General features: G+C 39.5%; 1 protein-coding gene across 1 annotated transcript in view; it reads left to right on the top strand.

The window, feature by feature from the left end:
- Positions 1-22,270, top strand: part of LOC139723784 (uncharacterized) — a 23,051-nt gene extending 781 nt beyond the window's left edge. The window contains exons 2-6 of the mRNA XM_071634993.1: positions 2,336-2,682; positions 4,460-4,596; positions 7,322-7,574; positions 19,722-19,901; positions 21,485-22,270. Coding sequence (XP_071491094.1) covers positions 2,377-2,682; positions 4,460-4,596; positions 7,322-7,574; positions 19,722-19,901; positions 21,485-22,270 — 1,662 coding nt within the window. The 5' untranslated portion in view covers positions 2,336-2,376. The remainder of the gene's footprint in view (positions 1-2,335; positions 2,683-4,459; positions 4,597-7,321; positions 7,575-19,721; positions 19,902-21,484) is intronic.
- The last annotated feature ends 5,039 nt before the right edge of the window (positions 22,271-27,309 follow it).

The raw sequence follows: 27,309 nt of genomic DNA, 5'->3' as shown, positions 1-27,309 counted from the left end.
TCGCCCGCTACGACCGTACGAGTTGATGCAGAAACGAGAAATGAATGTGAAACAACAAACCGACTCATCTAATTTATTTCAATTACGATGAAAAGTTTCCTAATGAAAATCAAGTCAAATTCATCAAACAGTCCTTCAAAAGTAATATCGAAGGATTAAAAATATATTCAAATATTATTGGGGAAAAAATGACGGCTAGAAAAAAACAGCGGCCTGTCGAAAAAACGCATTTAAGTGCCCTTTATACGCATTGTCAGGGTGGTCGGTTGAAATGAGCAGGGCAACTGAGTGCGGAAAAAATGACACCCCACGCGTTCGAAGCCGCCATCTAAGAGCGCGTACCTCAGATCGCATTTTCAGTGCGCGCTTGTGAATCCGGAGTATTTTCTCCACATGTGAGTAAAATTTCAGTCAAATTGTGAGATTTTTCACGTTTCTATTGATAGAAAAACGTTAGGTGTCCGGTATTATGAACACGCAACCATACTCATCGACCGCCTAATGTTTATTTGCTTGATAAGAATATTTAACACTGAAATTCACGTTAAAAACTTGACCTACGTGATTGAGAAAATCCAGCTCTATCAAATGCCGTTCCCTTTTCGATTCGAAGTTTCAGTGCAAAAATACGAAGCTTTTTAGAAACTTCCATAGACATTACATTGTGCTGTCATTATGATTCGGTGAAAATATTCATTCGAAATTTTGTCCTTGATTAAAACCATTAATGAACAGTGAATTATCGCGTTTTCCCACACCATCCTCATCTACATTCAAAGCCAATCCATTTTTATGTGCTTTGCGCGCAGAGAAGTGCGTACTAAGCGTTAGTGCGCCAATGAATACGCGGTCGGTTTAAAAGACGATGGTCGATATGTAGTAGGGCTACCATACTATTACTAGTAATATAAGGAATTTAATTTGAGAAATCACCGAGGTCAAATAGTTTTACCATGGCCCAAAAGAAAGCAGTCAATATTTGTTTTATATCCCTCTCGAGCATTTTACTAGAGTGATGACGGTTCCCTTTTGGAAAAAATATGCAGGTTTCCTGAACGATAAATCTAACGGTAGGCCGTAGCAGTGCAGCAGCAGTGCGTGCAGCGCGTAGCGAACGACACCGCTGCGCTGTACTGTATAGGCCACCGAGTATTACAACGTTGTTGATTCCTACACACGAGCTACACTACAGCGTGCATGAAAACTCCGAAAGATCGAGGAGGTCCAGGACTATGTTAGACGTAGGCCTAAAGCGGCTTCGTTACCCAGATCATCTTCAAAATCGGTTTTAGTTTATTCCTAATTCGTACCTGATATGGTGTCCTCCTGCGATCATTCCTCCGTTACCTGTTGAAGCAGTCACTTTGTCAATTGAGCTGAATGCATTGATCACACTAACGTTACACACACACACACACTAGTACGCCATCGCACCACAGATTTCTGTAATGCTGTCGCGCACCGCGCTGCTAGCGCTAGCTAGCTACAAGCCACAGGACTGTCGCTCAAAAGTATCGCTACTACGCGCACTGCGTACATTCTTAAGTGAGAAATGTAGATATCGATCACACGATCACAATTGGGTGCAGATCGTGGATTCCCAAAAGTACTATATCACGCTGGCTAGTAACCAATTGCACCGCATCCAGCTGCTCGTAGCTAGCTAGTAAAACTACACCATGTTCGTGCTCTGTGTAATCCTATGGCAAGAGACTTTACATGAGGGATATAATAGCATATAATCAAAATTAGTTGGGGGGGGGTGGGGGGAGGGGGCATGCATTCATAAGGCAACCTTTCCCAATAATGTGGTGCTTCCTGACAAGTCCAGCTACATGAACTTCCTCATGCATAGGCCTACCTATGAAGGGCTTGAATGAGCCAGAATTGTGAAGAAAACATTCCTTAAAGTCAAGATGCTGGCTGAAAGTGAAACTCTCAGACTATATGAAATGCTTGTGTAACAATTATGAACAATAATGATACTGACAGGCCCCCAGATCAAAATCATGTAGAAATCACATGGGGGTTGTCCCCATGTCCACATAAGGGTAGTCCACCATGAGAAATAATGTGTACCACACAAGAATAGCAAATTATGATCATGTAATACTATTATGACTCATAATGACATTTTCAACAATATTATTAATAGGCCTAATGCTATATTTAGTAGAGAAGGTATATATTTCTATAATCATTATTTGTGTATGCCACTTCAAATCCTATCCCTCTCACTTGAACGTATCTGACTGACAGAATTTCTAGATTAAATATCTTTGATTCAGTCAGCATACTATGTTTCCCTCTCTTTTTCTTATTGTTAACCTACCAGATGTGAAGTTTGAGGGAGACTGTGTTTACGAGAGGGCTACCATGCGAGATTTCCATGATTGGTGTCATCAAAACAATGCTGCCTCAGACGAACCAATGAGAGAGGGTCCGCCACTTGCTCCAGCCAACACCCAGGGCAGCCATGGCAGGTCAACCGACCTAAGAGCAGGGAACATCTCTCCTGATCTTGCATCCGTCCCCGAAGTTTCACCGAGCAGGACAGATGGAACTCGGCTCTCTCCGACATCCTCCAATCCACTGATGTCATACAGTCCCAGCAGGTACTGGTGCTATGCCGACTACAAGTACATGCTTGAACTGTTTCAAGACCACCTCCACCTGTTAGAGGTACATGGGATTTTTTTTTTTTTTTTTTTTGTGGCGGGGGGGGGGGGGGGGGGGGGGGTTGATGGGGAGGGGGGTTCTTGTAGGCAGAGTACTTCCAGCCCCTACATCCCAACCTCATTGTTTCCCCATCATCTATCTCTGTTATTTTGTTTCAGGCTAGATACAGTATACCATTGAAGTGCATTGAAGATGTTTAAAAGATTTTTTTTTTTTTTTTTTTGTGGGGGGGGGGGGTGGGGGAGGCAGGGGAGGGGCACTGTGGTTTAGTGGGCTTTCAAACAGAGGTCCTGGGTAGGGAGCCCTGCCAAGTACTTACGCCTTTTAGAAAAGAAGTTTTTACCCATGGGCCTGACGTCCCTCTCGACCCTGGTATAAGGTTGGATACCTCACAGTGCTGGGGTAATGACAATGGCAGGTCTGTTTGGAAGAGCAGTTCTAATGCTGAAGAGGCTACCATGGATAAATAGACAATATTATCATTGTTATTATTATTAGTACAGTGCACTCCCGTTACAACGAACACAGTTATAATGAAATTTCGTTATAACGAAGTAAAACTTCTGGTCCCAAAATTAACACCATTAAAGTCTCCGGTACAAAATGCGCCTATAGCAAACACGGTTATAGCGAAATTTTCGTTATAACGAAGTCTTTTCCGAGCGCCACTGACAAAGAAAAACAAAAGAAATGTGCTCCGTTATAACGAAATGAGAATTGCTTTCGAAAATACATAGTGGAACAAGCAATTATAGCGTCTCTGCACGGGCGAATGCTCCACATCACTTTGTGCTCGCTCCTTGTGTCACGCACAGTTTCTGAGGGGAACTTGCGTTTAATATTGTAATACAATAATCCCATCCCATTTCACATAGTTTTCCAGTGTATGATGAGTATTCAACAAACAGAATATGATATATAAGCGTGGTTTCCTTGTCTTCGTTATATATTGTATTTGTTCGGTTATAATGACATTTCGTTATAACGAAAGAAAACTGCCGGTCCCGAGCATTTCGTTATAACGAGAGTGCACTGTAGTAGTAGTAGTAGTAGTAGTAGTGGTAGTAGTGGTAGTAGTAGTAGCAGTCGTGGTAGTAGTATGGTAGTAGTAGTAGTAGTATTGTGAGAGAATTGCCCTTCAAAATTGTAGGGATAATGATACTTTGCGTGAAACTCTTAGTTGCATTCAAGTTTAAACTCAGCTAGAGTTGTTGCCCAAGAGAATCACATGTGTTGTTACACAGTAATCTAGTGCATTTGAATACCACACAAGTTCTTATCACCAAGTGCCGAGAATGTATAAGCAAGAGTTAGTGCTGTTTGGACAGGTGATGTAATTGATGTGAAAAAAAAAAGAACTGTGCAAGAGGAAATAGTAGAATAAGCTGTCTTTATTTCATCAAATGCAGAATTGCACCAAAGCTTTTTGAGAACAAGGGAAGACAGTGACTTTGATGCATGAAACCAGTGACAAGTAGTATGCACTCAAATTTAGTATTATCATACTACCAAGATAACTGCATATATTCCCAAAAGATACCACAATTGGCTGGCAGTAAAGTAGTCATAAATGTGACATACCTAATTGATATGGGTAGAACTTTAATCACCACTCCATGTTAAACCTGTTTTGTTCAAGAGATAATTTTGTTTTGGTAGGCCAACTCTCTTTGAAGATGATATCTGTCCCTTGAATATGAGATGAATTATTTTATAGTTCATGGTTGTAGCAACTGTGCTGGAGCTCGCTCTATGTGATCTTCCAACTTTAATTTCTCAGGATGTGAGGTGGAAAGACCTGGGCTACCCAGACTACGATGGCCGACAGAGCACGATTTGGATCGGGAGTGAGGGCGCCAGCACACCTTGTCATCAGGACACTTATGGCTTCAACCTGGTTGCCCAGATTGCTGGAAGGTAAAAGGCAGATGAACATGTTCAAGATGTTTGCTTTGGTATGATGGGCAGCGTCTACACAGCAGCCAAAAAATTTGACCTCAAGTCCGTTCTGTCACTCTGAAATGAATGTCAAATGTAAGACATTTGGTGATAGGGCTCTTTGAAAAACGGCACCATCATTATGGAATGATCTCCCTCTCAGTATTTTATGCATTACAGATTTTGATAAATTAAAATCTGTGTTAAAAACCCCTTTTTTGATAATTGTTAATTATATGTGAATAGAGAAATATTTGAAAGATTTTGTTTCCATGTGTAAAGACTATCTTAAGGTATTATGCATTCTGAGAACTGATTATTATTATTATTATTCCCCAAAAGTGCTGATTTTTGGGTCACAATGCATATTCAGTGGGCATGTCTACAGTTTTATGACGCCCTATATTTTGTATAGCTGTTCTTTCTCATTAGAATGTAGAAACGGCAGAGGATTTGGAGCCTTCATGGTGCTTGATGTCTGGCCAACAACCATTGCCCAGCAAACCACGGGTTAATATTAAGGAATCTTAGCCAACTTATCTTCACGAGGGCAGAGTGATTCATAATGATTAACTAGTGAAAGTGGGCAGGGTGCAGGTTTGTGACTTGGTTTCAAATAGCTGTGTGCTTTGTTGATTTTATGATTGCCATGAAGAAAAAATGCAAGATGACTCATCCAAATTCAGATTCAAAGTCACTTTGGGTTTATTGTCCCCGCCGAACGAGTTCGAGCAGGGGACTATGAAACGGGCTCCGTACGTGTGTGTGTCCGTGTGTCCGTCTGTCCGTCCGTCTGTGCGTCCGTGTGTGATCAAAATGTTCAAAATGCTACTCCTTCGCCATTTCTAACCCGATTTTGATTCTGTTTGCTTTATATGATAGCACTACATGGGAGCTTTGAAACTTCTATACAGAATTTCAGTTGTGACCTTTGACCTTGACCTTTGACCTATATTGTACATTTTGCTTCAAAATGCTACTCCTTCGCCATTTCTAACCCGATTTTGATTCCGTTTGCTTTATATGATGGCACTAGGTGAGGGCTTCAAAACTTCTACACAGAATTTTGACCTTTGACTTCTTTGACCTTTGACCTTGATTTTTGACCTATATTGTACATTGGCTACAAAATGTTACTCCTTCGCCATTTCTAACCCGATTTTGATTCCGTTTGCTTTATGTGATGGCACTAGGTGAGGGCTTCAAAACTTCTACACAGAATTTTGACCTTTGACTTCTTTGACCTTTGACCTTGATTTTTGACCTATATTGTACATTTTGCTACAAAATGCTACTCCTTCGCCATTTGTAACCCGATTTCAATTCCGTTTGCTTTAAGTGATGGCACTAGGTGAGGGCTTCAAAACTTGTACACAGAATTTTGACCTTGGACTTCTTTGACCTCTGACCTTGATTTTTGACCTGTATTGTACATTTTGCTACCAAATGCTACTCCTTCGCCATTTCTAACCCGATTTCGATTCCGTTTGCTTTATGTGATGGCACTAGGTGAGGGCTTCAAAACTTCTACACAGAATTTTGATCTTTGACTTCTTTGACCTTTGACCTTGATTTTTTACCTATATTGTACATTGGCTACAAAATGCTACTCCTTCGCCATTTCTAACCCGATTTTGATTCCGTTTGCTTTATGTGATGGCACTAGGTGAGGGCTTCAAAACTTCTACATAGAATTTTGACCTTTGACTTCTTTGACCTTTGACCTTAATCTTTTGACCTATATTGTACATTTTGCTACTAAATGCTACTTCCGACGGGGACATATATTACGCACCGCGTAATTTCTACTTTTCCTTGTTTAATCTGTACCAGAAACCTGAAGACTAACAGAGTAAGTTTACAGGCATGTCATATGGAAATATATATAGTAAAAGAAAAGAGTAATATCCATACACATAAAAACAAAGAAAATAGATAATCGTACAAGCATGAAGAATGAAGATGCAAAAATTGCTATGTACTGCAGCATCAAATAAAAATTTTAAGAATTATAACATGGGGAATAATCATCAAATGAAAAGCAAAGTGGTAATGAAATCGATAACGTAAAAAAAAAAGTTTAGACATATTTACAAATACTTCAGATTTATGGAAATAAAAAAATGAAGTTATGTCAGTATGCTCCATCAAAACATCAGGGGGAAAATAATGTTGGAGTGAGAAAATGGGAATGAGTGAGGGTAACAGAATGTGTAATGACAGAAGACCATCTCTAAACTCTAAAAACATAGGAAAAATGGTCTGGTGTACATTTTACAGTCTAGTGGATGTACCATGCAAAATCGGGCTTACTGATTAATAAACCCTGAAGTAAGTGCAGATTCTTAACTCTTTCTGTGCCATAGTGAAAACCCCCTGTGTGCCACATTATTCTGAGACACCAACGTTGTCATGCTTTGGGAAAATATTGTTTTTCAAATCCATGTAACTTTTATAAATTTCTGTTTAGCTGGACAGGTAGTGAGCAAAGTTGTAAACTTAAGAAAATGCCAAGCTTTGTTTTGATGCACCGCATTTAGCCTTTTGAGAGTTTACATGTACAAATATCGCACAGATTCAATGCTCACTATATGAATTGTGTGGTACAGATTTCATTGCTCTTTGATTTGATGTTGTTTTGCTTTGACAATGAGTAATGCGCTCGGTTGTTCATACACAGTCCCACCTTTCCCTTTCTATGCAGGAAGAGATGGCGCCTCTTTCCGCCTTCTCAGACGGAGCTGATGTACCCGACGAGACTTCCGTATGAAGAGTCCAGCATCTTCAGTGCGATCAACGTCACAACCCCCGACCTCTCGCGGCATCCGAAGTTCTCCCGAGCCACGCCATTTGTCGTCGACCTGTGCCCCGGGGACGTCCTCTTCGTCCCAAACCACTGGTGGCACTACGTAGAGAGTTTAGACACGTCCATCAGCATCAACTGCTGGATTGACGTGGTAAGTACGACTTGTTGACGCCATCCAGTATGGCTGAAATCTTACAAGTTACTTTAATCTTTTTTTTTATTGTGCGTCACTCGAAGTCATGGAGCGATCAACTTCAAAAGCTGAAAATAACAGAGAGTAGTTTTTGCATTTACTATTTTTATGCCTCCGCCAACGAAGTGGCCGGAGGCATTATGTTTTCGGGTCGTCCGTCCGTCCGTCCGTACGTCCATACGTCCGTCCCATTTTGTTTTTGTCGATATCTCAAGAACCGTGAGGTGGTTTTGCATCAAACTTGGTATGAGGGTATATCCTGGGGGGATAATACTTTGTTTGGATTTTGGGTCACGGGGTCAAAGGTCAAAGGTCACAGGTTATTTTATGAAAAAAAGGTTGAAATTTCATGTTTTTCTCCATATCTCGCAAATGGTTCAAGGTATCTTCATGGAACTTATTATATATGCATGTACTGATGGGCAGTGATTATCTAGGGAAGTTGGGGGTCATGGGTCAAAGGTCAGGGGGTCAAAGGTCAAGGTCAACTCAAAATATCACTGCTTTCCTTATATTTATGCAATGCCTGAAGGATTTTTTTTTAACTTGATGTATGCATGTATAACCCAATATATATTCTGTGGGAAGTTTCTTGCCAAAAGGTCAAAGGTCAAAAGGTCAAAGGTCAAGTGAAAGTGCTAAATTGCACTTCTTCCTCCATATCTCAAAAGTAACTCAAGGTATTATCATGAAACTTACATATTTATGCATGTTCTACCTAACAGTGATTCTCTTTGTAACTGTGAGGTCAAAGGTCAAAGGCCAGGTTTAGATAATACTATTTTACCATTTGATACTGAAATTATACTTTTTCTCAATACCTTGAATATTACTCAATGCATAAACTTATAAAAGGGTCAAAAGTCAAGTAAAAATCATCAGTTCCCCCAAATACCTGCACTCTGACGTTTTAATCATTCATCCAATTGAACCTAGTTCTAGGAAAGTGAACATTCAGCACATTTGTGGCAAACCTGTCATTTTAATATTTTGCCAATTGTGTGAAACTTTCATCACACATTGTCAAGACATTGTACTATGGACCTATTAGGAGAACCTTGCATTATGGCGGAGGCATACACCAGTTGCCGTAGCGACATTTCTAGTTGTGTTCTACACGCGGTGATAAATGACTCGAGGAGACAAGTGTTGTGAACGGATAGTCAGTGCAAAATGCAAGTGTTTATTTCCAAGTCTCAGTATGCTTATATACAATCATTACATAATTGGTATGAGATGAGTGTGGTATAGGTGGTAGAGGAAATGGGATGACCATATGACCAGTAATGACTTTTCCAGAGTGTGGATGGAGAGAAAGGAGTGTCGGAAATCGGAAACAAAGAGACCGCAAAAAGGATGACCGAAAGGATGATTACGTAATGGAAATGTGAGATGATACAAGGAGCCGCTAACGACTTCAGCAGCAGACAGTCGTATAAACACAATAACTATGCGCCTACTGTTCCTCCGCGGAGAGTTTTGACACCCTCTCATATTCACATACAGCTGCAAGGTAGCTGCTCTGTCGAATATGAGCTATGTTAACAAGTTCTATTCTTACGTGGGGGGAGGGGCAGGTGGTCCCCTCACAAACTTGTTGATCTGCCTTGCAACTGTAGAGATATTCACATTCATCCTTCATGATGTTGCTATCCGTTTTCCATGTGTTTGGTCACCAAATCTACCTTAGGAACACTTTCTTGTTATCAGATTACAATTGGGACCCGCGACAATGGTTTCAGGCAAAAGTCGCAAAAGCAAATTTCCTCCTAGGTGGGTACACCGATTTTGACCATTATTTATGTTGATTTGGGGTTTTTGCAGAAATGCCATCTTTGATGTGTGTTCTACATATTTCAGTGCACAAGACTTAGTTTTTCCTATCGAAAATGGAATTTGAAACACTCTTTGTTGGATCGCACTTGTCACTTTTGATCTTCTTTCAAACGCTGCGCCAATATGCCCGGTGTTGCTACAGCACGGCATTTCACATGCTGTGGGCTAGTACGTCACACACACATTTACATATTTTGGCTTTCGGAGACATGTCTCGCATCGTTTCGGGAATGTTTTGTCCAAGCTTGCATGATCCATTGTCGTTGCTACAATGGATATGCTCGCTCTGTAGTTTAGGGTGTGCTCCTTGTTTGGCTATCTATCCGAGCTTTTCTATCGCAATGTTCGACAACGGAAGTGAAACAAAAATTGAATGGCAGCATGAGGCAGCAATAACTTCCAACGTGAAAACAGATACAATCGGGAACATGGTTTGAATGGATCAGAATAGCAAATCGCCACACAAATCATGCAACATGCGATCGTAAACTCACTTGTAAATTGTTGCAAAATGACATAATTGTGTTAAAAGAAAACTTACAATATTCTCAAAACTGTGCTTGTAGTAAATAGCAGGTTGACTCAAAAGACAGGAGAGGAGAGGAAAGGAGCAGTCATAAATGTCCAATATTCAAATACTGCACATCAAATTGCACCAAACTAAGTAGTGAATGTGTTTGTTTGTTTGTTTTATTGATACAAAAAATACCACTGCTCAGTGCAACACATGCATGGCTTAAGCAACAAAACAAAATAACAGGAAGCATGACCCTTGCCAGCCCTACCATTCTTTCTGCTTTCGAAAGAGTCCCAAATGATGAAAAGACATATCATCCACAATGAAAACGTGATTTGTAAAGATGTGGATACGAAAGCGCCACCTTCTCCTGTTACATGTACACACAGGCATGGCATGTGGATGCCATTGGGTAATATGTGCCCATACACGCGTAACCAGCAAGCTTGCAATCATCGTATCTGCCATCTTGAAAGACGTACTGGTAAACAAACCGGAGCGAAACGCATTTTGTATTTCGGCTCCATATGCCGAGTTCCGAGAAAGGTGCCTGGAAATTTGACTGTCTCGGTGAGCCAATCAGAAGGCGCTGTGGTTACAAGAGGCAGAGCTTAATCTCGATTAGCACCATCGTACGGATGGTTGATTCTCACCTCGCATCACCGCTCGGACATTGCCTTCAAGCAAGAGGTGAATCTTCAAAGCCCGTTTTCTCACAATTTTGTCAGGCTAACAAATGAAAAAGTGAGTTATATTTTGCTTTATACGTCCCCTTATGGTGCTGGAGAATACAAGTGTTTTATATCAATGCAAAGCTTAGGAAATGAGTGATGTGATTCAACAAAAGAATGATTTTTCAAAATTCCTGACTTATGCCTGAAACCGTTGTCACCAGTCACAATTACTGATTGAATGTCTGTCAAAATGGGCACATTACACATTTGATCAATGGGCACATTACACATTTGATCAATGTGTTGCCTGTTGACAAAAGCATTCATTTCCCCCCAAAAATCAATCCCATAAATTTCTAATGATAATTTATTCTGTCATAACTGTTTGTTGTGTGGCGTAATCTTTGTTTGTAAAGGAATGAAAAAAAAACCAGAAGTATCAAACATGATGTAATGCATTGGAAAACTGAAGTGATACCGTGTAATTTTTGTATACAAATATTCTTTTGAATTATAACATGGATCCCACACCTTTTTGCAAGATGCAGTTTTTTGCAAATGGGCACCGATGCTGTTGAAAGTGTAATATTACCTCAGCGCTTGGTGACATTTTCGCATGTTGTTAAAGGGGAAGGCTAGTAACCGATCAGTGGGAATCAGTGGGAATGCTGGAGGATGATTGTTCCAATCCTTGTGGGATTTATTTAAGAGTACATTATATATCTACTGTTGTGTGAAAATTATTTGCTTCAGAACGGTCTCATATTCAAGTAACGTGCAGATTAATGCCCCGTCACTGACCAGGGACACTTACCTGGAAACATTAAACTGCACATTACTTGAATATGAGACCATTCTGAAGCAAATAATTTTCACACAAGAATAGATATATAGTGTACTCTTAAATGAATCCCACAAGGATTGGAACAATCATCCTCCAGCATTCCCACTGATTCCCACTGATCAGTTACTAGCCATCCCCTTTAAAGTCTCGGTCCAACAGTGATTCAGGACGTTTGTAAAATTATACCCTTGCAAAAATAAGAGCTTATACAAGTAGTAAGTAAGTGCAAATTGGAAACTGGAAAAAGATTAGGAGAATTCTTAGAAATGCATTGTATGTTCTATATTATATAAGGGCTAAATAGATCCTTGTCATTTGAGTAGTTGTTTGACATTGATCATTCGACCCATTTCGCTATGACATCATCATCCGTGCAATTGTGGCTCCATTTACCGTTCAATTTTGGATCCATACGATTTGCTCCATTGCACGCACTCCGAGAACCTGGCACACTACGCATGTAAAACACTAGAGTTTGCAGTGTGTATGCGACGGTGCGCTGGCGTAAAGCGCTCAGTGAGCACTCTCTCGATCTCATATCCCACACATTCTCTCTTGTTTCTAAATTCATGAAACATCAAATGACAAGGATCTATTTTAGGCGTTGTATAAAACAAATAATAAATGTTTTTCATTTGTGCAATGGACAGAATATTTCATTCGGTGAAAGATGAAATTATTGATCCATTCATCAAGGCGCAGCCAAGTTGAATGGATCGCTTCATTTTTCACCTCATGAAATGTTCTGTCAATCGCACTCATAGACATTCATTATTTGTATAATGGAACATGATTCGGTGAAATTTATTGAACCAAGATTGTAGATATGAATGCATAATAATCACTTATGCCATGAAAATGCAATATGTTGTCATGCATGGTATATATACATAAACACATTGTGGATTATTTAATGGATATTTGCATAGAATTTGAAATATTTGTTAAAACAATATATATTTCACATTGTAAAGTCTTTTTTCCAGCAATTATAGGTTCACAGTGACAGAGTAAAGAATTCGTATTATTCCTTTTCACAATTTTGTAGCAATTTCCCACCCTTGGAGATGACACACCTTGCATTTTTCTTACAAAGAACAGGCTTTTAACTTGTTTTCAGTTCACAAGGATTTATTGACTCACAAATTCACAGATGGAAGGCTGTTATAAAATGTATGGCATCATGTATACAGTACAGACAAGGTTCCGTGATGTAAAAAAAAAAAGAAATAAAAAATAAAAAATGTAAAGAACAAATCTGTTGCCTGAGGGGCAAAAAAAAAAATAAAAAAAATCACATGACTGTGTATTAAGCGCATAGCTCTCACGTGTGGTACGCGTACTGCATACCACTCTTCCTGGCTGGCCTGATAAAATCACACGCGATGGTGGGATGTGGGATGTAACACTTAGGCGCTCACTGCACATATATGCAGTTTTTGCCCCTCAGCAAGTTGAGCCCTGGCCTGATGATGTCATTGGCAACCTCATCTACAGAGTACCTTTGGGAGCAAATCAAATGATAGACAAATATAGTATGCTTCTTTCAAGGTTTCATTGTTGTTGTTGTTGAAAAATTAGGCAAAAAGAGCTGTGGCAAAAACACATCATGAAAATAACTTTAAAAAAAAAACCAAGTCATTGATAGCTGTTGACGTATGACTGTCCGTCAGAGGAACATCACAAAAAACATGTCTGATGCCACCATTTACTGCAAAAGTACTTCAAAAGTTTGAAGTAAATGATGCATAATTGTATAGTAAGCAATTTGTGTGGCATATCTCTCACTAAATGGTAGTACTTGACCTTGTTTGTCTTTGCTGATTTAGATGATACTGATGTTTTGTTGTGAACAAAATATTTTCCCTGAAAATGGGCTCAGAAAGTGGGATTCCATCAGAATTTGAGTCTGAGACCTGTGGATTGCCAGATTGGTCCTCTTGCTTTCTGCTAGAACTGAACTACTGCACATGGAAAGCCCTAGTGTGGCGATTGTCCCTGAATCCACTTAATTTTCATTTGCTTGTGTGGTTAGAAGCTATCATAAACCTGACATAAGTCGTGAAGAGTCAGATCATATGGGGGTGAATGTCAGAGATATATCCCAATGTGATGCAGATTTGTGTATATAGGCCTATGATGTAAATGTAAATTCAAATAGATAAGGGAACTGAATAGTATACATACAATGAATGATAACAAGGAAGAAAGTGGGATTACATCAAATTGGGATTCTAACCCAATACCTCTGGGTTGCTTGACTGGGTGCTCTTATTGATTGAGTTATGATGAGCCTTAGTTTGATCTTCATCCTTTTTTGATAAACGGCTTAGGGCCCTCACAATCACAAAATTTAGTCACCATAGTCACTAAACTGTTATTGTCATGATGCAAGTCAAAAACCATACAAAAACTGTTTTTGCCTTGTAGTAGGACTGACTGGTGGCCCTGCTGGCAACTTTAATATCCCACATTTGACTGTCATTGTCGCTTTGACACAGCCACAGTATTGACATGTGCAAGGCATGGGGGGAAAATTAGTATTAACGTAAAAGGGGCATTCCAGATGATTTTCATAATTTCATATCATGTAGCACATGAAGCAACAGCTCCATGTATAGATTTGTGGAATTTATTGTGGTCCTTGAGCACAGATACCATTTCTCATATCTTATAGTGTATCTGCACCCAGAAATGTATTTTTGAGAGGTGTGAGAGCATGTCTTAAGGACTGAAGAGAACATTATATCCCATCACAAAAGATGCCAAAAACTATGAAATATTAATTTTAATAAATAAGCACACACTAGTGCGCGCTGCATTAGTAACCAAATCTGAAAATAGTAGCCGCGCGTCAACCATTTGTGTGTGCACATTTCCTTCATTTGCCTCCGTCTGCACACAGTATATTGAATACTGTCTATCGAATGTGCCTTTAAATGCCCGTATAGCGTGACATCAGGGGCGGATCCAGGAATTCCGTAAAGAGAGGGCACGTTTACAAAATTAAAGGGGGGCGCACGCACCCCTCCCCCATTTTTTTCTTTTTATTTTTTTTGTTTCAACAAAAAATAAAGGGGGGGGGGGCGTGCGCCGGTTGCGGTCCTCCCTGGATCCGCCCCTGTGACATGTACCGAACTAGACAGCATCGTAGCAGCGCTAGCCCGCCCTGGCCGGCCCACCCGCCGGATGATGTACCCGGTATAATTAACCAGTTGGCGTTTGGCGATCACAACTTGATTGACTCTTGGTTTACGTTAAAGATGCCTATTATCTGCGTTGCCCCACTTTGCCGGAACACCACTCCAAACTTTGCAACATTCAAATTTCCGGATCAGAGGAAATGCCCTAAGCTGTTCTAACAGTATTTTTGAATGAAAATCATGCAAAAATTGTGGTTAAGCTAACTCTTCAGTTTTTGAGCATTTAGCTTAAAATTTGCTACATGTGATCACGGTATAACCAAGATGTGCAAAATTTATCTTTCGTCGTTGTTGAAAAATGTGTTGCCATGGTAAAGTCTGCATATTTTGAATGGAAATTATGCAATGATATGAATTCAGCTAACTCCCTCAGCTTTTGAGCATTTGACTTGAAATTTGGCACATGTGACAGCTGTGATATGTAGTTGTGCAAACTTCATTTTTTTGTTACGTCAAACATTGTGTTGGCATGGTAACAACATTTTTTTATTGAAAATCATATAAATTGCCAATTTACTTACAAGTATGTATCTTACTCCATGAGCAGGTTTTGAGCACTTGACTTGAGTATGGCACATGTGACTATCAGTGAGCAAAATAGACATTTGTTCAATGTTGAACAATACATTGCCATGGTATACAAAGTAAATGCTGGTTGAGCTACATTGTATGTAACTCCCTCAGTGTTAGGTGGGGGTATTAATCACATTGAGTGATAGTTCTAGTTGTTGTCTTTTTTTGTGGTGGTGGGTTTTATTTATTTATTTGTAAAGAAAGAAAAAAAAATGTGATTCCTAAGGCGTTGCATCAAAATTATGACCAGCAAGATCCTGAGGGATCCTGCTGGTCATAATTTTGATGCAATGCCTAAAACTTTTAAAGTGAAAACAAAGTTCTGGTAAGGGCTTGAGAACCCGTCTGGCACCATTTCATATTTGCTTGCAATATATCGAAAGAGTCTACAAAGAAACTTACCTGGTTGACGCGGTTTGCCGGAGTGATGAGTCGTTTTGGAGTATTTTGAGAAAAATAATAAAAGTAGGTAGACCGACTTTCATTCCAGAAGGCTCCAGGCTAACTCGGTCTCAGGAAACACTCGACCCTATTTCAGACAATTTACACACAGTTCGTGATCGCCATGTTCATCAGTACTCTATAATACTACGGGTATGAAACGAGGCCTTACTGAGCAGACAGGAAAGTGCGTGCTAATCCTGTGCAAAACATATGGACAGCGGGCGGTCCTCAAGCCTACTAGTATACACACATCACCTCAGTTGCCGAGACGCGCAGTCTTTGAAGTTTTTGTTGTTGTTTATCAAGCGTCTTTGATTGTTTTTAGAGGTGCTTGAGAGGCGCACACTAATTTTGCATGCGCGCCGAAGAGGTTTTTGATGCACGCGTTGTAACAACTTGGACCATTACTGCGAGTAGCCAGAACGCTACAACAGGCCACTCCCATATGCATAGTACAACACTGTACAATCCAGAGGGACAACCAATACAACTTATCCCGCCGTCAAGCAAAGCGAGGCCGAGTTATCCCAGAGTCCGAGTCTAGCCTGACCCCGTTCGGGTAAGTTCTGAGACTGAACGTTTTTGGTTAATATTTCCCATTTTTGTTGTTACCCATCGAATATCTTGTTATTACAGCGTTATTCCGCACATTTCCTAGGCATACGTTCACATTTTGGAGCAAAATTTGACAACTTTTGCAGGCATACCAGAACTTTGTTTGGGCTTTGATCACATTTATTTATTTATGTATTTATTTTAGGACAGGACAGGTCCACCTCAATAATACATATGGATTGAGTAAATGTAGCACTATGAGTAGAACACATCATTGAAAGTTTGAGGAAAATCAGACAAGCCGTTTAAAAGTTATACAAATGTATATGAATTTTTTAGAGTTTCTGTGCAGTCCTGCTGGATGAGAAGACTGTTTAAAGTGTATTATGTCACATACTAGTAACTGTATGTAATGATACAGGAAAATTTTGAAGGGAATTCCACAAAATATAATTTCTTTGATGAAAATACACATTCCCTGGAGTTGTCATTGACATCATACTATAAAGGGTGATATTGTTCCCCTGCCTTTTGATAGAAGCAAGTCAAGTTTTCTGTAGTCATGTGAGAACAGTGAATATGTGTTGAAATTTCTGACTGTTTTCTCTGTACCGATCTATGTATATGATATAACAAGCTGCAGTAGTCTTCTCATCCAGTGATGACAGCACCGAAGCTTTAAAAATGTACAACTTCTGAATGGATTGTCTGATTTTCCTCAAACATTCACTGATGTGTTCTGCTAATATTGCTGCTTTCTTTCAATTTACATAAAAAGGTAAACTTGTCATTTAGTAGAGAATGTGAAAACTGTACAATCCATTGACATGCAGCCAGTTTTCCATGACAACATGCTATTTAGGCCCACCCAGTTTTACAGATCTAGTTTGATATATATTGAACAACATAGAATGTTATCAGTTTAAGTTGTCATAGTCATATTGTTGGCTGAGAACCAGAACAGTGCTATAAATCGGGTTCTATGTTTTGAGTGTAATGGAAATGAAGCAGTCAATTCTCATGATATATCAAGTTTATCTAATCGAAAGTGGGTATATCTATTAGCATTGTTCCAAATATTGCATTTTAAAAAAAAGTAGCATAAAATTTCCCAAAGATTCAAAATGAATATTGCAGACATTGTAAACTTCATTTCATCACCAGTGGAGCTACCATAATGTTATTTAATGTTTTGTTTTGTTTTGTTTTGTTTCATTATGGCTCATTAGTGCGCAGTGTCAATACTGTTATGAAAGCTGACTAGAGTGTAATGTTTGTCTCTAGTGTGACCCTCTCAAGTTTCTGATGAATTATATGAAAGCACCTGAGACTGAGAGACAGAATTGCTTGGCAACTCTTCCAAGGAGTACAGCCAAGGAGTCTTGTATCCATAAAGCTGCTGAGCACTTTCTCGATGATTTAACCCTGGCTTTCCTGTTGTATCTATAATAATGGATCCCACGCCCGCAAACCTCAAGAGCAAGAATGTATCGCCCCCCTGTGCGGATTCGCCGGGAGGCACGGGGCGAGCATTGTCACTTTGCGCTTTAAGAGAGTAGATCACATTTGCGACTGACGTTATTTCTCAAGTGTCATACTCCGTCATACTTCGCTTGCACTTAGAGTGCTTACTGTACACTTTAATTTGTGGGACCTCTCAAGTTGCTCCAAGTAGTAATGTAATTACTCTTTTTCCTAGTGTCTACACTCTGTGGATTAAAAAAAAAAATCCTCTTGTTATGATAGTCATCCTCACATAGGAAATTACAGTTGTACATAATATGTACAATGTAGCTGTTGTTAAAGGGATAAAATAGTTTTGGTTGACATGGGGGATTCATATTTGACTTATGAAGCACATTTGAAAATTTAAAGAGCATATATTTCTAAGGAGAACTTAAAGTTTGTTTGATGAAAATCAGATTTGAAATGGCTGAGATATCCAAAACTGAAGAAAAACAAAGTGGTCCTGCCTAATAAAAGGTGGATTCCACCTTTTATTAAGACCGCTTTGTTTTTGGATTTCTCAGCAATTTCAAAACCAGTTTTCAGCAAGGCGTAGCCTAGGGCATGTTGATGTTTGACAATTGCTGGGGTATGGATGCGCTTGACTCTTGAAAGGCACTGTGCGTCAACATCTAGATGACTGTTCAAAAACCTTGTTAATTGCAGCATCAAAAGTACTCCACTTCATTTGTTGAAAAGAGTTTTGACGTCTGAAGTGTTCTTGTGCAACAGCTCATTGACATTTCTGACTCGGTGTCATTATTACGTGTACACACGTGTGTGCTCACATGTTCAGCTCTGAGTAGAGTCTAGGGGTCTAAATGTCATCTCCTGTTGTGGTTATGAAACCAGAAGTTACTAGACACTGAATACATCTGCCATGAAGAGGCATTTTAATCCAGAACATTCACTGTCAAACCTGTTGGTTGTTACAGACAGGCAGTTGTGGATAGTAGAAAGGTTTGTTGCAGTTAACCTGTTGAGGAAGAGTTCCGAGTATACTCGGACAAGTATCTATGGAAAATGCATGTTGTAGCAATATCAGCCCGTCCTCAATGGGTAAAAGGAAACCAAAACCCAAGGAGAAATGTGGATTGAGTGAAAGCAGCAACATCAGTAGAACACATCAGTGAAAGTTTGAGGAAAATCAGACAATCGATGCAAAAGTTATGAATTTTTAAAGTTTTGGTATTGGAACTGTTTGATGAGGAGACTACTGGAGGTTATAGTGTCATGTGTGGACAACAATATAAAGAAAATATGAAGGGAATTCCACAAAAATTAATTTTTCATGAAAATTACACATTCCAGCAACTTGATACTGACATATGTAAAGGTTTGCAATTATTCCCCCTGCTTTCTGAAAGCGGTTAGTCAAGTGCTCTTTCATTATGCTAGAAAAGTTAATTTTTGTGGAATTCCCTTTATATTTTCTTTATATCTTGGGAAATCTTGGGAAATTCTCTTTATATTTTCCTTATATCATTCTATGCATATGACATCATAGACTGTAGTAGTCTTCTCATCCAGGAGTGACTGCGCAGATATCTTAAAAATTCATACCGGTAACTTTTGAATGGATTGTCCAATTTTCCCCAAACGTTCACAATGTGTTCTACCAATATTGCTGCATTCGGTCAATCCACATGTATATGAAGGTGGAGTTGCCCTCTATATCAAGTGAGCTCTATATTACTTTGTGTGTGTTTTTTTGAACATGAGTGTATTTCAAAATGAATACAATGAAACAGACTGCGTGATAATGCATCCTCTTCCCCCCCCCCCCCCCTCGTGCTATTCGACATCACTTGTTTGCGATTTTTGCTGTCGCTATCAGTTGAACACAATTCATATTTTGTTTATGTGTAAGTATATCTTTATATATGATTGTGGGCAAGGCAAATACCTTTGACAAAGTGTATCATGTCATTGGATCTGCTGTACTCCCCACAGGAGAGCGACCACATCAGTCGGGTAGAGGAAGCCATTACAAGGACCGTGGTTTGTGGGCTGATGCCTCCTTGGACGGAGAGCGTGACCGACAGCGATGACGACAGTGAGGATGGAGCAGGAACAGAGGAGGGGAGGGAAGGACCGAAGGAGACGAGACCATCATGGCTGAATCCCAACGAGGTACACCCATTTTCCTTCCCTCTGCTGAATGTTATAAATATGTGACTTGCTACAACAAAAGGATCCTAAAGTCGGGGGAGGTCGATTTTCTGAATGACATGACATTATTCCCTTACTCTTCCACTCTAAATTCATATATAACATGACTAATAAAAGCACTCGTTTGAGGAGATGTTAAGAGAGCATGTCGAGTGGTCAGAGAAATCAGTGTTTCAAGTAAACCGCTGCCAAAGTTTTCCTTTCGACACAGTCGTGCTCCAGGGGAGATTAGACAGTTTTCACCTCTGGACAATAGAAGGCATGTTCCCAGCAACCTCTGCGATGTTCATTCAAGCCTAGTGCCAGCAGTGTAACACCATCGATTGGGCACTGTGCGAGCTTTACACTTTGTTATGCATCAGCCAAACGACTGACCAATAAGATCCCTTCCACGTTGCTAGGGGCAGAGTCTATCCACAGCGCTAGATTCAAGTCTTTGGACACATTTCTCTTCTGTTGAAATTCGGAAAATAATGGCCCAGAAAAATGCTAATTTCTTTCCTCTCTTTTGATTGTGTAGCTTCAGAACTTCGGCAGATGATAGAAGAAACATGAGACTACAAAGTTATCTTAAAATCAGAAAGTCGATGGTTTTGGCCGATTTCGATTACCCGACTTCAAACTCAGTTTTCTTAGCTCAGCAGTCAGCAACTTTCGGATCCTTTGGACGTGGTGGGTCACATATTTTAAACCCTGCAGATAGCAATATTGCAGGGCAATCATATTCTACGATTATTTGTGCAGACTTCTTTGTGAGCAATTCTTGACTTGACGACATCACTTGTCATGTTTCTTGATTCTTTACATTCAGCCCCAGTAGAGTGCACCATCTAGTCTAGACAGGGGATTTCATTGTATAATATAATTGGCCTGACTCCGCATGTGGTGTACCTCACCAACTCATCACAGCTGGAAGGGATAGAGAAAAGAAATGATAACCCAGCATTTAATTCTCCAGAATTGACTATTTTGAAAGAATGAATGGGCAGTGGGGAAAATGGGTGTTGGAAGAAAAAAAAAAGGAAGTGTGATTGTAATGTTTAGATGTTTCTTTCTCTTAGCATAATAAATCTGATGAATGTAGTTTATTTTCTCTAGCTACCTCGACATTGTTAAAAGCTGGATTTCCTTTTCCAGTACTTTTTACTTATTTCTCATTTTCTCCATGGAAGGGTTTATTTTGTGTGTGTATATCATGATTTTATATTATAGTGTAACTATACCTTAAATCATGTATAGGGGTGCCTATGTATATGATTCATACAGTACAGTAGTCATGGACAACGTATCCTTCTGAGATTACTCTTTACCTTTCTGTAAAGTACCTGCAACTTTGATACTGATGAGAATCAGTGTAAGTATTAATCCATCTGATGAGATTTTGTTTATTTTTGAAGTTTATCATGTGTGTTTAAAAGAAATGTAAACTAAGAATGGCCTGATATATTCACACAGTTCTGCATTATTACCAAGGTATGAATATGATGGAAACTTTTCATTCCTTTTTCCTGAATTGATTTGCTTGTTTTTTATTTCTGCATCAGATACTATCAAGCAGAGAAACAAATTTGAATCATCTTCAGCTGGCATTGCAAGTAGTCCTATCTCAGGAGCCACTCTCGAGGAGTGCTGATGTCAAGGCGACTGGACAGGAGATGAGCGACAGTGCCTCCCTCATACAGCGGGGTAGTGACGATGGCGAGAGATGGCAAATTGGAAGGAACGAGAATCCTAGGAGCGTCATGCTGACAGGAGCTGACTGCCTTGAAAAAGACGATATTGGCAGCGTGGTTATAATGCAGGTGGAGGCGGATCGGGCAAGGACAGAGTCATCCGAGGAATCAAAGGACAGTAATTTGGCCGACAGCCTTTCTCATCTGTGCGGGAGTTCCCACACAGGAGCGGCATGTGAACATGGCTCTCTGGAGCCCCCCATCAAGCGTGCCTCCAGTCAGCAGGAATTAGGGAAATTAGGGAAGCGAACTGACCCATTCAGGGGCCGCGATTATGCCCCGCCGGGCTCGCGGTCCAAACGAATTAAAAGCAGTGGAGGGGTGTTGCTGCCTGGGAGTTGTGGGATCATACCTCATTGCTGCACAATGGACGTACAGTGCCATGGGTCAGTGGGGAGTCTCACTCCAACTCATTGGGGTGGGGACATCTCTGACTTAGAGGCCGATCAGACATTAGCCACTGTGGCCCCAGGCTCGACACCTGACGATAAGCTTCATCCCTTTGAGGTCACCATGGCAACATTGGTTGAATGCCTCACACAACCACAAATAATAGCTCAAGTGAGAACACTGCTACTGGAGAGAGTGGGAAGGTAGATGAGGGGAAAAAACAACAATAGCAACATAACTTTAGCATTGTTGCTGAATGGCTGGCATATTGTGGTGATTACATGCAGACTTTTTCTTTTAAGTTAGTCTTTAGTTGCAAAGTTGTTTTGATCGTCAGTAATGTACTGACATCTCTCTTGGCATTCTACTACTCTGCTATGTCTGGTGAAAATGTGTAAGAGGAATATTCATTGGGCCGAGAAAGTTGTGGGCCAGGGGGTTGCTAAAAGTGAATTAATTAAAAGCAGATCTGCAGGGATATCGAGCAAATCAATCTTAGTTGCAGCTGTGAGTAGAAGTTAAGTCTCGGGTGGCCACAGCAAACCATGGCTACATATGTCTAGCAATGGATACATCTTATTACCTCCGCCAAGGGAGGAGGTTAATGTTTCGTTACCGTTGGTTTGTTTGTCCGTGTGCAAAATAACTCAAAAAGTAGTCAATGGATTTGGATGAAACTTACAGGAAAGGTTGAAAATGACACAAGTAACAAATGATAAAATTTTGGTAGTGATCTGAGAATTTTGGGGGAATTTATGAAGGATTTTTGATATTTTGACAGGTAGGGTCAATGAACTTGGAAGTTCAAGCTGCCCATTTTTTAGGTTTTTAAATGCTCTAGTTTCTGCTAGAGCGATGCGTGCCGTGCAGCTGAGCATTTATGACGTAACAAAGGCTTCTATATTGGGAAATCGGGGTGATTTTTCAGCATGTATACTTATGGCGGGTGGAAATCACTGATCTCTATGGAAGAGCCCTAAGACCTTTTCCCCAGTGGTGGAGAGGAGTAAAATCTCTTTGGGAAGAGCAAGATCATCGGTGGAAAGTAGCTGCTTGGCGAAGGTCTGCACTGTCAGAGTGCTCTTTTCTAGTTCTTCTTGATTTCACGTCAGAAACGGAAATACAGATTAGAGTGCGATGAGAGCTTTGTTAGCTGATGATGTCATTATCTGTTTGATGTTGATTATGTTAATCCAACTTATTCATGAACTCACATGAAACTGTACATTTCCATCTCTTTCTCACTTAAAGGTCGTATAGGGCCTACTGTAAAAGTGGACAGTTTTGTAGCGTGGAAATGTTTGCACATTTCGCACGACATCCAACCTGCCCCAAAATAAATGCCCGCAAAAATGTTTGCTTGCTATATTGATGTGTAATACAGTGCCCTCCCGTTATAACGAAATGCTCGGGACCGGCAGTTTTCTTTCATTATAACGAAATTTTGTTAAACCGAACAAATACAATATGTAACAAAAACAAGGAAACAAGGGAACAAATAACAAGCCATATTTCATTTTCGAACAATCAGACATAGTGTGTATCAGAATCTGTGTGTTTTGTAATAAAGAACCTTCAAAACAATAAAACGAACTCTATTTGATTTCAGATTATTGTATTACAATAATGCAAGTTCTCCTCGAAAAACGTGCATGACACACAAAGCGAACACACAGTTATATGAAGTGTTCACCCATGCAGAGACACTCTAGATGCTTGTTCCGCTACGTATTTTTGAAAGCGATCCGCATTCCGTTATAATGGAATACATTTCTTTTGTTTTTCTTTGTCAGTGGCGCTCGGAAAAAACTTCGTTATAACGAAAATTTTGCTATATCCGTGTTAGTTATAAGCGGATTTTGTTCCTTAGATGTTAATGGCGATAATTTTGGGACCAGAAATTTTACTTCGTAATACATGTAACAAAATTTCGTTATAACCGTGTTCGTTTTAACAGGAGTGCACTGTAGTAGTTCATTTCTCATATCCTCCGTCTTGGTAATCATGACGAAGAAGAATGCCGCCTATGAGCATGTGCTAACTCATATTGCAGGCGTCATTTTCTTGGTGTATGACCAAAATTTAGCGCTGATTTTCATCAAAGCAATCCTCCAACATTGGACGTAGTTTTTCGTTGCTATATCCCATTTTGGGAAATTATAAAAACACACAAAATTCACCTTTGAATACCTGGCTGAGCATGAATAATTGCTGCCAAGAAAGGTTCCACTTTTACAGTATTCCTTATGCAAATCTTGTGAAATTTTACATGGTTGAAAAATAATGTCTCTGAACATCATGTATGAAATTTCTGATTTGATTTGATTTGATTTCTGAATTTCTGTTTCATACATAACTGAAATACAAAGTCAACTGAACAAACTAATTGAGCACAGTATGATTTGGATCTGACAGTTAAAACAAATAAATGATTAATTCACTTTCAAAATCAAATGTATGATATGTTGCAGTAATACACCTCAGAATTCTTAAGAAACAAATGAAAGACCAACTCTATGTCACTCGAGAATATAATCCCATATTGTACTTAGAGTAATGGTTGATAATTTTGGAGGGTTCAAATCATTTCACTGGGAATTATTGTTTCTTCCTCCATGGTTAAACAAAAAAGAAAACAAAGTTTCCAGTTTTATACAACTCTGAGGAAAGACTTGACTTACCTACTTCTACAATATACCAGCTTGTGAAAGGAATGCAATATTCAGGGTTGCAAAAGGGAGGCACAGCTTATACCGTTCAATTTTTCTACCTCTACTCCTTCCAGTCTATTTCTGTGATGTATCTTTGCTCATTAGTGCTGATGTTAACGTGGCATGGAATTTTATTTGAAAATGTCATCTGCTTCCCAGTAAAAGAAAAGCAGCGATATAAAAAACAACCCAAGAATAAAGTAGAAGACAATGATTTGCAAAAGGGATGAGTGACTTTAAGGTCTGATTGTGGTTAGACTGCTATACCATTCTATTTGTGTGATCTAACTCTGTTCGTTAGTACTGACGTTAGCGTGGCATGGAATTATATTTGAAAATGTCAACAGCTTCCCAGTTCAAAAATCAACCAAAGATTAAAAAAAAAAGAAGAACAAATGAGAAAATAATGTATAAGGCAAGAAGGAAAATGTTTTCCCTTTTGTTTGTGAATGACACCTTCCACCTTCCCTGAGTGAGGTATGTGTGTGGTTGTGTGGATGTCTGTATGTGTACAGGATGTATTTGTGTGATGATCAAAACAAAGGGATGACCTCCATTCTACAAAGTCACATCAACGTCACCATTTATTTTTTTCCTTTTTCTACAATGGGCATGTTCCTATTCTGTGCAATAGAACCTTGTTTATGTTGGATGCAACAAACATGGTGATTAGGTAGTTTTTGTCCCAAGTCTTTGTGTCTCTCTATTTTCATACTTCGATGTGTCGTGAGAAACCTGACAAAATAAGGTTTTTTGTTTTTTGTTTTTTGTTTTTTGTTTTTTGTTTTTTTGTTTTTTTTTTTTGGGGGGGGGAGCTTTTACGTCCTCATAATAGGTTCCAGTGCTACGATCACCGGCATTGAAAGTGGTATTGACCCCTTTGATTTTGCTCATACTACAGTATGTCCATTTGCTTCATTTCCACACATCTATTACATTACATTGGCAGATCCAGAGGGGGGTGCACCAGGTACGTGGCCCCTCTTCATTTTTTTTTTTTGTTTAAACAAAAGAGATGAAAAGAAAAAATGGGGGTTGCATGCCTGGATCCGCCTCTGTTTTATACTAAGGCAAGACCCACAAATGGGGAAAAGTTTTGTCGTGAAGTGATTGGAATGTAAAGTTTAATGGAAGAAAACCATTTGGGGTTGGTCAGAGCTGATGGGTCAGCCACAGTTGAAGATGTGACGTGTGTGTGTGTGTGTGTGTGTGTGTGTGTGTGTGTGCGTGCGTGTGTGTGTGTGTGTGTGTGTTGTTGTTGTTTTTAAATTGATAGAAACTAGATTATTTCAACTTTCTGTCATTGGAATAATCAATTCTAATTTAGATAAGCTTGAAAAGGTGCCTGCAACAAACTTTGGCAAAAAACCCAAACAATTAGGTAGTTTTGCTTACAAATTTTGGCAAAAAAAAGAAGAAAACAAAAGGTCTAAAAAAATAAATAAGAAATTGAAAAACAATAGAAAACAAAAGAATTTGAATTTCACTGTGTAATTTTTTGGCAAGAAAATTATTCGACGTGTCATGAGAAATTCTGACCCAAAAGTTTAGCAATCCTTCAGTCTTTTTGATGTGTAATTTAAGATGATTTCTGGCATAGATTTGCATAATTTTTAAAAATAGAAAATCAATATTTTTGAATTGTATTGTATGGCCATATAATCTTGTAGTTGGCATCTCTATGTTCGGGCAAAATTTTGCAGCGATCTCACCGAAGGCGGCTTAGATCTGAAGGGGAGGGGGGGGGGGGGGTGTCAAATTGACACCACCCCCACTCACAACCCCCCCCCCCCCCCCCGTAAAAACTTGGTCTCAAATAGCCCAGTTAGAATAAATGGTAATAAAAAAAAAAAAGAAAAGATTGACTTGGTCATGACCGCGTCAATCTTTTCCTTTTTTTAAAGGGAGTTTTGGGTGAAGTCAACAATACAGGACGGAATGCCCTTCTGAATGGCGATGCGATATGCACTGTAAAAGACATTGGTGTTGTCCTTTTTCCTGTCCTTTTTTATCCCATGAAGCTAATGAGAACCTATATGGCTTTATGCTGACGCACGCAAAGGACGCAATTTATGTATATTGTGTAGGTAATCCCGGAGAGTATATATGGGAAGGAGGGTGTGTATCGTCTGCAGACACATGTCTTCGATGTAAAGGTTCAAAATCTACATTAACATTGATTAAGTGTTCAAACTTTTTTTTCTGTCATTTTTCTTCATGTTGCGTGTACAAACCAAAACGACTGCAGTTTCTTTGTCAGTTCTGTTTTCACAGTGAGAGATGAGTACATGGGCTATCTCCAGTTCGTTATGAACATAATGTACGTCGTGTATGAAGCACTTGTAAAAATAAATTATGCACAAGATATCTCACGTCACCACTATCGAACAGAGAAAAAGACTCCGGTTTCCGTAGATGGGGTGTCACGTTTAACGACAGTAAATTTATGTTTACTTCTGTCCTCAATATTTACCTCGTGATGAATATAATTACGGCAGAGGACGCAATTATTAAAGGCCGTGTCACACCTTTACG

The sequence above is a fragment of the Diadema antillarum genome, unplaced genomic scaffold (assembly GCF_040938485.1).
Source record: "Diadema antillarum isolate AM-2024a unplaced genomic scaffold, OU_Dant_1.0 scf00000200, whole genome shotgun sequence".
Classification (NCBI taxonomy): Eukaryota; Metazoa; Echinodermata; class Echinoidea; order Diadematoida; family Diadematidae; genus Diadema; species Diadema antillarum.
The sequence above is the reverse complement of the archived record's forward strand: the minus strand, read 5'-3'. Positions and strand labels throughout refer to the sequence as shown.